Here is an 11,056-nt window from a genome sequence, read left to right on the forward strand (position 1 = left end):
CCCCCTCCCCGGTCCCCCGCCCCCGGCCCCGGCCCGCATTGTGTGCGGCGGGAGGCGGCCCGGCCATTAGCATGCGGGGGGCGGCGCGGCGGGGCTGGGAGCCGCACGGGAGCGGGAGCGGGAGCGGGGCTCCGGCTCCGGGGACAGGGAGCAGGGGACCCCGGGAGCCGCGAGAGGCGGCCGCCAGGGGCGGGGTGCGGGCCGTTTGGAGACTGGGGGCGCTGTCGGAGGAGGGGGGGAACGGGGGTGGGGCGCACGGATGATTCCAACAGGAGACTGGAAGAGATTTTGAAAGGTCATCTCGTCCTTCCCCCAGCCTCCAAGCAGGACTGCCCCTCCCACCCTAAACCCGGACATACCAGGGAAGGAGCTGGCTCTGCCGCTCTTTCTGCCCCAACATGCACAGACTCGGGAAGTTCTTCCTGGGGTTTTATCTCAAAGCCTCTCCCTTACAATTTCTGTCTCTCTTTTGGGGGAGGAGGAGGGGCGATTATAGAGATAGTTAATGTCGGCTGTGTAAGAAACATTAAAGTTACTGTTCGGTCCTTTCTGTTCTCGATAAACAATTCTTGCTCCTTCCTCTCGAGTTCTATTTTTCCATTCCTTAAGTTACTTTAATGGCTCTTCAATACAACAAATATTTACTGAGTGCTTACTGAGTACCAAGCACTATGCTCAGGGCCGTGGGGGATGAACACAGTAGCGGAATGTGGTACTCTCCCTTGAGGAGACTGTAATCTAGACAGGGACTACAAATTTGTAAACTGGACACTTAGATTTGATCAATATTTCACTGAATGCCTGATCACATATTTAATAATATACAATCCTTCCACTAACACTTCTATAATTAGTCTGCATTTACAGGTAAGGAAAATGAGGCTAGACTCTTTCCACTGGCCTACCAGTTATGGGATACTCAGTGCAAGCCCAACATCTCACATTCTGTCAGGCCATCGCCACAAAATAAAATTAATATACGTAAGGATAGAGGAGAGAGTGGACACAACAGTTCTCAAGATCCCTTTAAATGTGATTCTCACTGCCCAGTAAAGAAGAGGGGGCACAGTATTTCAGTGAGTTGGTGCAGCACTGAACAGGGCAAAAGTGACTCACATAGAAGGCCACTTGGCTCCCAGGACCCTGCCTCCTAGTTCTAACTCCTGGGGTCTTCTGGCTCCGTCTTCTGTCATCAATTAATAATAGCGACTCACATTTATTGAGCGTGTAGGTGCCAGGTGCTGAACTGAATGGGTTCATATGCATTTTCTCTTTTAATACTTAAGGCAACCCCTTGAGATTGGTATTAATTTACCTTTAATGATAAGAAAACAGAGATTAAGTAACTTGCCCAAGGTCACCTGGGTTGATCTGGGATTTGAACATAGATCTGGTTGCCTCCAGAAGTCAGGCTTGCACCGAGGTGGGCTTTTCCTACTTTTGATCTACAGAATATATATTTGGGCCCAGGTGATTCTGCTTCTTTATTGCTGTTCAGTAGCTAAGTCATGTCTGACTCTTTGCGACCCCAGGAACTGCAGCACACCAGGCCTCCCTGGTGTGTAGAAATAAATGACCCCAGCTTAGCTTCTGAATAAGTGCTGTAATGGCATCAGGTATATCAGTATAAACTAATCAGCATCATTAATGGTTATTATGTACCCACCCTGAGTCAACAACCCTTCCCAGTCATATTACTGTCCCCCTTTTAATCACTCAGTTTCAACAAACTGAGGTTCAAATTGGTAGAATAATGTATCCAAGGCCACACAGCTGGGAAAGTGTCAGAGCTTGCCTGGCTGCAAGGCAACTTCTGTCCCTCAAAAATATTAATTGTTGCAATAGTGTCCTTTCCAAGACTGACCATTTAAGGACCATCTTCTAACATGTCTAACTACAGGTTATCACTGAGTCAAAAACAATCCCTACTATAAATAGAGCTCTCCATCCACTTAGTCAGTGCCCAATCCAGAGTAAATCCTTCAAGAAAGGAATGAGAGAGGAGAAATTGTCCAGAAAGTGAGAGATAAGAAGCCAGGTCTTGGCTGGTCTTGAGACAAACCTTCAAGTGGTAATGATGGGACTAATCCAGAGAGTGAGGTGGGATTTCCTTACAGAATGACAAGTAATTTAAGGAGGAAGCCCCCTAAAAAAGGAAAAAGATTAGGTGGAAATGGGACATCGGAGACCAAGGTGATAGTATCCATGTGGATAAGGTGAGTGATCAGAAGAGGCACCAAGGATGGGCAGAGACGGGGTCAACAGGAAATGGGAACAGAATGAGATAGGGCAAGGTGTCTTGTAGAGTGAACTGAGGCTAGTGTCTACCCACCGCCACTCCCTGGATCCATAGGCCCTCATAGGGACCTTTGCCCCACCACACCTCAGCCCTGATAGCCTGTCTCTGCCAGGACAAGTTTGTCATCTGCTCTGAGCTACCAGGGTCCCCGCCAGGAACTCCAGGCCCGATTGGGACCCATCCTTTTGGAGCAGCTGCTTCAGACTAGGTAGGTGTAAGGACCCTAAGTCTCAACTTCTGGATATTGAAAGCAGGCAGAGGGGCAGCTGAAAGAGATGTTGCTGTATGTCCTGTCTTCTGATGGGTGTCATAATGCATTTTTCCCAGGCTAGAAATCACGGAGCTCTAGTGGTCAAGGGAGCCATGGAGGACAGAGCTGGTCAGCAAGAGAGACCTAGCCTTCGTCTGGAAAAGCTACAGCACTGGGCCAGGCACAGGCAGAGTGGGCGCCTCCTGGTGCTGGCGGTGAGGCCAAGCTGCCCCACCCCGACCTTCAGCATGTTCACTTGTACCCCCAATTCGGTTCTACACATATTTTGTAAGCACTTATCACGTGCCTGAAACTGTGCTAGGCTCTGAGTGGGCGGAGGGTGGAGGAAATATTGAATAAACAAGGCAAGACTCTTAATCTCCAAGTAGATTCTCCATATGGGGAAAACACACAGGTAAGTAACTGAACTACAGCATGAGGCAGAAAAAAAATTAAATGATATCTCCTCCTTATTGCCCTTGGTTGACTACTCTCTGGCACTATGCATTCTTCCCAATCGCTGATCTATGTAAGAGGCAAAGATTGGGAGGAAGGGAGTTCCTGACAGTTTCCCTTCAACTACACTGCATCTGGCCTCCAGGTGAGCCAGCTATGGCTGGCAGTGGCTGTGGTGCCCTTTGCTGTCTCAGTAGCCTGCCTGAACTCTGCTTGTCACATGACCACAGCACTGCCACTTGGGCCTAGCATACTGGTAAGAACTACCACGTGGGAGGGTAGAAGGAAGGGCTCCTCTCTAACAAGCCAGGCCTCACCACTTGCCTTTCTCATCATTCAGGGTCTCCTCACTGGGATTGTTACTCTTGAGCTGCGCAGAGCACCCCGTCTCTGGAAGGTGAGAGGGGAAAAGAATGCAGTACTATTCTCCCACCCCCTGAAACACATACACACATGCACATCTCAGTCTAGGAAGTGAATTTCTAACTGTTGACTAATTATGTCAGCTCTCTGCCCATGACTGGCCTAAAACCCTGAGGGGGTAAAATAAGAAAGTTAAAGGGCTGATGATCTTGTTTGGAGGTGGAGGAATAGGAGCTGAGTTTTGTTTTCAGCTAGGCTACAGGTGGGGCTTGAGGTTCCAATGAGTCCCCTAGGCTGGCAGGACTCAACTGGCTCACTGGCAGGTGCGTGCCATGATGATATTCAACACCTTTAATCTGATCTCGGGCTTCATCGCATTGGTGGTCGAGGTGATGAAGACAGCCTTGATGTCTGCCCCAACCGTCCCCTCCAAGGTACAAGTGAATAAAGGAGAATGTGGGAGGATGCGGAGGCAAGAGGAGGGGAAAGGACAAGGGCAGATAGGTGCAGGGTCCCCTGCAGCACACCCTCAGCCCCATCTACCTACAGCTAGCTGGCTTGCTGGTGCTGGAGCTCAGCGCTGAGGCCTTCACCCTAGGGGGAGTGCTGGTCTCAGCATACTCCCTGTTCCTGCTGAGCCAGAGGAAGCCAAGATGCTGCAGAAGCCAGAGTCTTCGCTACCAGGAGCTACAGGAGGTATTGAGGGCTGGGAGGAAGCAGAGAGCTAGAAACTTGTTTTTTCACTGGCTATTCTGGTCAATGGTACTTAAGGAAGAACAATGTGGCGGGGCAGGAGGGGTTGTTAAACTGAAACTTATTAGTTTTCTGGCTTTGGACATGTCTCTCCTAGTGATGGCTAGGAGACTCAGACGGTAAAGTGTCTGCCTGCAGTGCGGGAGACCTGGGTTCGGTCCCTGGGTTGGGAAGATCCCCTGGAGAAGGAAATGGCAACCCACTCCAGTACTCTTGCCTGGAAAATTCCACGGACTGAGGAGCCTGGTAGGCTACAGTCCATGGGGTCCGCAAAGAGTCGAACATGACTGAGCGACTTCACTTTCCCTTTCTCCTAGTGATGGGTAACAGGAAACTGAGTATCTAAATGGTTGGGGCTAGAAATGTGGGAGAGCATTAGGAATGTGACTAAATATTGGAAGGACTATGTGAACGTGAGGGAAAAAATGGGAGAGGAGGAAGCTGCATCTCTCTGGGATTCCTCCTTTCTCACCCTTGATGTTTGCTCACCTCACAACTGTCTGGTTTTCAGGGCCTCTCAGAGTTGGAGGAAGTTCCTGAGTTGGAGACTGGTCCCACAGTGGCTAGCACAGCAAAGAGAACAAATGAGTGAGCCGGCAAGTGGAAGCAGACATGTGCTGCCCTCCTATCCGACGGGAACATTCTCCAGACTCTCCTGCACCGCATCCCCCTGAACTCAAACTAGATGGAGTCCCCCGAGACATACATGAAGTCTGGTGGAGTGCCTTCAATTTTCCCTCTGACTAGGCCCCTTGCTTTACCCTTCCCTGCTGGGGAAAGCAACACTAGAGTGAGTCTTCCATCACCTCACAGCCCTGAGAATCTGACTGCCTGCAAGATAAGACATCCTTTAACTTTCAGCTAGATCCATTTCCTCCCTTCCATTCTTACCCACTGCCTCCCCAGCTTCACATCTGCCTCATCTCACTGTTTCCAAGATTTCCACCTTTCACAATCCCATTCACTCCAAACCCGGGTTCCCGTACACGCCCACTCTCTGAGATCCATTCACCACTGGTGCTTCCGTTCTCTCACTTCGATCTGGTGCCTTTCTACCCTAGCGGAAACTACAATCCCAGGATGCCTCGCCGCCCCGTGGCCTGCTGGGAAATAAAGAGCCTTCCCTTCTGTGGTGCGGGCGCTGTGCATCTGCTGAGTGACGCGAGGCGCTGGAAATCTGGGCCTAGACGAGCGTTTCCTCGGACGCGACCACTGGCCCCGCGTGCAGGGAGGAGCTGGGAGGGCAGTTCTACGCGGGGGCGCCACCACCCCAACCTCGGTAACAGAACTGACTGGGGTTCTATATTCCTCCATCTGGTAGCTTCGGAGACCGGCTGGGGTTGAGGGCCGCCCCTCGGCAGAGCTGGGGTTTCCTAGATGCTGTCGCCGTGCCCCTTCCCACAGTGCCCAGGTCCAAAGTCCTGAGACTTGGAGCGCGCGCGAGAAAGGGGTTGGAGATGATGAGTCAGAAACCCGGGGCCCTTCTCATCCCCCTCCCCTGGGGCCTAGGCGCCTGAGGAGGACGGACTGGCTGGGCAGACGGGGTGGACAGGGCAGGAAGAGGGAGGGACACGGCGACCCAAGCTAAGGTTTTCCCGCCTCTTGTGAGCTAGCCGGTGTAACGATCCCGCGTTGCAGCCACCCTTTCTCTCCAAGGCGGGAGCGATACTGCGCAGGCTCAGCCTCTCGGCAGCCCTGCCGACCTTTGATCGCAGCTGCGGCGCGCTTGCAGAAGCTCTGGTTGTGCTCGACCCCCACCGTTTATGACCTTTGCAATTGTGCAAAAATGGCAAGTTCAGGTGGGCTTGAGAAAAGCCCAGGAAAACGAGGGCGCCCAGTAGCACCAACCCGACAGCTTGCTAGCCGCTAGAGAAACTAGAAATTGACCAGAGCTGCAATACTAAGAAAACTCACCCCAAATTCACATAGTGCCGGGATGGGTGTGCGCCTCACACTCATTTTTGTTCCCACTTGAGAAGGCTGCTTCTCCAGACTTAACCAAGCCCAGGCACCAGTGAGGAAAGAGCGCAGCCTGGCTGCATTGCCCTGACATTGCAGTGGCGCCCGCTGTTTGTGACACCTTGGGAGTGGTAATAGTTGCCCTATGACAAGATTGTGTGAGTATTAGTGGGTGGGGACAGTTCTGGGATTAGGCTGTGGAATGAGGAAACAAAATCTCCCCCACTCCCCCAGTCTAAATGCCAGAATAATGGAGAGCTCATCTGTGAAGCACTCACAATAATTTTCCTCAAAATCAGAATGTGGTGGTAGCTGAAGAAGCTAGGAATAAAAGTCAACAATTCATTCTTAACTGTCTTCCACATAGGAGCAACAAGTTTTATGATATGATCAGATATCTAGGAACTGCATTTTAGTTCTTGGAAAAGTTCAGTTGCCATGCAGATAAACCTTGTATCAGGTTAGGCTAGGTTGTGCTGTGGTAACAATGCCAAAATCTCAATGGCCTAAATCCACAAAGGTTTACTCTCTGGCAGGGTGCTCTGCTCTTTGTGAATTATTCAGGTACCCAAGTCCATGGACCACCACCGTTTTGAGATACTACCATGTCAGTTCAGTTCAGTTGCTCAGTCGTGTCAGACTCTTTTTGACCCCATGAATTGCAGCACACTGGGCCTCCCTGTCCATTACCAACTCCCGGAGTTTACCCAAACTCATGTCCATCGAGTCGGTGATGCCATCCAGCCATCTCAACTTCTGTTGTCCCCTTCTCCTCCTGCCCCCACTCCCTACCAGCATCAGGGTCTTTTCCAATGAGTCAACTCTTCGCATGAGGTGGCCAAAGTACTGGAGTTTCAGCTTCAGCATCAGTCCTTCCAATGAACACCCAGGACTGATCTCCTTTAGGATGGACTGGTTGGATCTCCTTGCAGTCCAAGGGACTCTCAAGAGTCTTTTCCAACACCACAGTTCAAAAGCATCAATTCTTCGGCACTCAGCTTTCTTCACAGTCCAACTCTCACATTCATACATAACCACTGGAAAAACCATAGCCTTGACTAGATGGACCTTTGTTGACAAAGTAATGTCTCTGCTTTTTAATATGCTATCTAGGTTGGTCATAATTTTCCTTCTAAGGAGTAAGCGTCTTTTAATTTCATGGTTGTAGTCACCATCTGCAGTGATTTTGGAGCCCCAAAAAATAAAGTCTGATACTGTTTCCACTGTTTCCCCATCTATTTCCCATGAAGTGATGGGACCAGGTGCCATGATCTTCAGTTCAGTTCAGTTCAGTCGCTCAGTCGTGTCTGATTCTTTGCGACCCCATGAATCGCAGCACGCCAGGCCTCCCTGTCCATCACCAACTCCCAGAGTTCACTCAGATTCACGTCTGTCGAGTCAGTGATGCCATCCAGCCATCTCATCCTCGGTCGTCCCCTTTTCCTCCTGCCTCCAATCCCTCCCAGCATCAGAGTCTTTTCCAATGAGTCAACTCTTCCCATGAGGTGGCCAAAGTAGTGGAGCTTCAGCTTTAGCATCATTTCTTCCAAAGAAATCCCAGGGCTGATCTTCAGAATGGACTGGTTGGATCTCCTTGCAGTCCAAGGGACTCTCAAGAGTCTTCTCCAACACCACAGTTCAAAAGCATCAGTTCTTTGGCACTCTGCCTTCTTCACAGTCCAACTCACATCCATACATGACCACAGGAAAAACCATAGCCTTGACTAGACAGACCTTAGTCGGCAAAGTAATGTCTCTGCTTTTGAATATACTATCTAGATTGGTCATAACTTTTCTTCCAAGGAGTAAGTGTCTTTTAATTTCATGGCTGCAATCAGCATCTGCAATGATTTTGGAGCCCCCCCAAAATAAAGTCTGACACTGTTTCCACTGTTTCCTGATCTATTTCCCATATAAGTGATGGGAATGGATGCCATGATCTTCGTTTTCTGGATGTTGAGCTTTAAGCCAACTTTTTCACTCTCCTCTTTCACTTTCATCAAGAGGCTTTTTAGTTCCTCTTCACTTTCTGCCATAAGGGTGGTGTCATCTGCATATCTGAAGTTACTGATGTCTCTCCCGGCAATCTTGATTCCAGCTTGTGTTTCTTCCAGCCCAGAGTTTCTCATGATGTACTCTGCATAGAAGTTAAATAAGCAGGGTGACAATATACAGCCTTGACGTACTCCTTTTCCTATTTGAAACCAGTCTGTTGTTCCATCTCCAGTTCTAACTGTTGCTTCCTGACCTGCATACAGATTTCTCAAGAGGCAGGTCAGGTGGTCTGGTATTCCCATCTCTTTCAGAATTTTCCACAGTTTGTTGTTATCCACACAGTCAAAGGCTTTGGCATAGTCAATAAAGCAGAAATAGATGTTTTTCTGGAACTCTCTTGCTTTTTCCGTGATCCAGCGGATGTTGGCAATTTGATCTCTGGTTCCTCTGCCTTTTCTAAAACCAGCTTGAACATCAGGGAGTTCACAGTTCACGTATTGCTGAAGTCTGGCTTGGAGAATTTTGAGCATTACTCTACTAGTGTGTGAGATGAGTGCAACTGTGTGGTAGTTTGAGCATTCTTTGGCATTGCCTTTCTTTGGGATTGGAATGAAAACTGACCTTTTCCAGTCCTGTGGCCACTGCTGAGTTTTCCAAATTTGCTGGCATATTGAGTGCAGCACTTTCACAGCATCATCTTTCAGGATTTGAAATAGCTCCACTAGAATTCCATCACCTCTACTAGCTTTGTTCATAGTGATGCTTTCTAAGGCCCACTTGACTTCACATTCCAGGATGTCTGCCTTTAGGTGAGTGATCACACCATGGTGATTACCTGGGTCGTGAAGATCTTTTTGTACAGTTCTTCTGTGTATTCTTGCCACCTCTTCTTAATATCTTCTGCTTCTGTTAGGTCCATACCATTTCTGTCCTTTATCAAGCCCATCTTTGCATGAAATGTTCCCTTGGTATCTCTAATTTTCTTGAAGAGATCTCTAGTCTTTCCTATTCTGTTGTTTTCCTCTATTTCTTTGCATTGATCGCTGAAGAAGGCTTTCTTATCTGTTCTTGCTATTCTTTGGAACTCTGCATTCAGATGCTTATATCTTCCCTTTTCTCCTTTTCTTTTCGTTTCTCTTCTTTTCACAGCTATTTGTAAGGCCTCCCCAGACAGCCATTTTGCTTTTTTGCATTTCTTTTCCATGGGGATGGTCTTGATCCCTGTCTCCTGTACAATGTCACGAACCTCCATCCATAGTTCATCAGGCACTCTACCTATCAGATCTAGTCCCTTAAATCTATTTCTCACTTCCACTGTATAATCATAAAGGATTTGATTTAGGTCTTACCTGAATGGTCTAGTGGTTTTCCCCACTTTCTTCAATTTAAGTCTGAATTTGGCAATAAGGAGTTCATGATCTGAGCCACAGTCAGCTCCTGGTGTTGTTTTTGCTGACTGTATAGAGCTTCTCCATCTTTGGCTGCAAAGAATATAATCAGTCTGATTTCAGTGTTGACCATCTGGTGATGTCCATGTGTAGAGTTTTCTCTTGTGTTGTTGGAAGAGGGTGTTTGTTATGACCAGTGCATTCTCTTGGCAAAACTCTATTAGCCTTTGCCCTGCTTCATTCCGTACTCCAAGGCCAAATTTGCCTGTTACTCCAGGTGTTTCTTGACTTCCTACTTTTGCATTCCAGTCCCCTATAATGAACATCTTTTTGGGGTGTTAGTTCTAAAAGGTCTTGTAGGTCTTCATAGAACCGTTCAACTTCAGCTTCTTCAGCATTACTGGTTGGGGCATAGACCTGGATTACTGTGATATTGAATGGTTTGCCTTAGAAATGAACAGAGATCATTCTGTTGTTTTTGAGATTGAATCCAAGTACTACATTTCAGACTCTTCTGTTGACCATGATGGCTACTCCATTTCTTCTAAGGGATTCCTGCCCGCAGTAGTAGATATAATGGTCATCTGAGTTAAATTCACCCATTCCAGTCCATTTTAGTTTGCTGATTCCTAGAATGTTGACATTCACTCTTGCCATCTCCTGTTTGACCACTTCCAATTTGCCTTGATTCATGGACCTGACATTCCAGGTTCCTAGGCAATATTGCTCTTTACAGCATCAGACCTTGCTTCTATCACCAATCACATCCACAACTGGGTACTGTTTTTGCTTTGGCTCCATCCTTTCATTCTTTCTGGAGTTATTTCTCCACTGATCTCCAGAAGCATATTGGGCACTTACCAGCGTGGAGAGTTCCTCTTTCAGTATCCTATCATTTTGCTTTTTTCATACTGTTCATGGGGTTCTCAAGGCAAGAATACTGAAGTGGTTTGCCATTCCCTTCTCCAGTGGACCACATTCTGTCAGACCTCTCCACCATGATCTGTCCATCTTGGGTGGCCCCACACGGCATGACTTGGTTTCACTGAGTTAGACAAAGCTGTGGTCTGTGTGATCAGATTGGCTCGTTTCTGTGATTATGGTTTCAGCGTGTCTGCCCTCTGATGCCCTTTTGCAACACCTACCGTCTTACTTGGGTTTCTCTTACCTTGGACCTGGGGTATCTCTTCACGGCTGCTCCAGCAAAGTGCAGCCGCTGCTCCTTACCTTGGACAAGGTCGCCCCTCCTGATCTTGAACATGGAGTAGCTCCTCTCGGCCTTCCTGTGCCTGCACAGCTGCTGCCCCTCAGACTTGGAGTTGCTCCTCTCCGCCGCCACCCCTGACCTCAGACGTGGGATAGCTCCTCTCGGCCACTCTTGCACCACTGTCACAGCCTGGCGCTCTCTACCATGTCACCATGAGACTAATCCCCCCTCCCCCCAGCTCCAGCCCCTTCCCAAGTTGTGAAGTAAACATGAAGAATTGTTCAGGTTCTTAAATGCTTCTGCCTCAAAGGGATACATATCGCTTTCACAGACACTTCATTGACCAAAACAAGTCATATAGTCACACTCAACTTCAGGATGGTTAG

At 48.6% G+C, this 11,056-nt stretch overlaps 2 protein-coding genes across 4 annotated transcripts in view; one reads left to right on the plus strand and one right to left on the minus strand.

Annotated features, from left to right (window-relative positions):
• Positions 1 to 6,161, minus strand: part of ZNF219 (zinc finger protein 219) — a 14,670-nt gene extending 8,509 nt beyond the window's left edge. The window contains exon 1 of one of the 3 annotated variants that reach the window (XM_040227128.1): positions 6,036 to 6,161. The gene's annotated coding sequence lies outside the window, so the exon portion shown is untranslated. Of the gene's footprint in view, positions 1 to 359; positions 514 to 4,610; positions 4,680 to 6,035 lie in introns of those variants that run through there. The other 2 variants (XM_040227129.1, XM_040227127.1) reach the window with 2 other exon arrangements.
• Positions 3,080 to 5,253, plus strand: TMEM253 (transmembrane protein 253). Its single transcript, XM_040227132.1, has 5 exons — positions 3,080 to 3,261; positions 3,346 to 3,402; positions 3,692 to 3,802; positions 3,918 to 4,064; positions 4,633 to 5,253. Exons 1-5 carry the CDS (start codon positions 3,226 to 3,228, stop codon positions 4,711 to 4,713), a joined length of 432 nt encoding a protein of 143 aa, XP_040083066.1. The 5' UTR covers positions 3,080 to 3,225; the 3' UTR covers positions 4,714 to 5,253.
• Positions 6,162 to 11,056: the final 4,895 nt, after the last annotated feature.

Source organism: Oryx dammah, unplaced genomic scaffold (assembly GCF_014754425.2).
Source record: "Oryx dammah isolate SB20612 unplaced genomic scaffold, SCBI_Odam_1.1 HiC_scaffold_26, whole genome shotgun sequence".
Classification (NCBI taxonomy): domain Eukaryota; kingdom Metazoa; phylum Chordata; class Mammalia; order Artiodactyla; family Bovidae; genus Oryx; species Oryx dammah.

Coding starts and splice junctions, on each gene's coding strand:
- TMEM253 (XM_040227132.1), top strand. CDS start 3,226: ATGACCACAGCACTGCCACTTGGGCCTAGCATACTG. Junction 3,403..3,691: donor GAGCACCCCGTCTCTGGAAG/GTGAGAGGGGAA, acceptor GCTCACTGGCAG/GTGCGTGCCATGATGATATT. Junction 4,065..4,632: donor GCTACCAGGAGCTACAGGAG/GTATTGAGGGCT, acceptor TCTGGTTTTCAG/GGCCTCTCAGAGTTGGAGGA.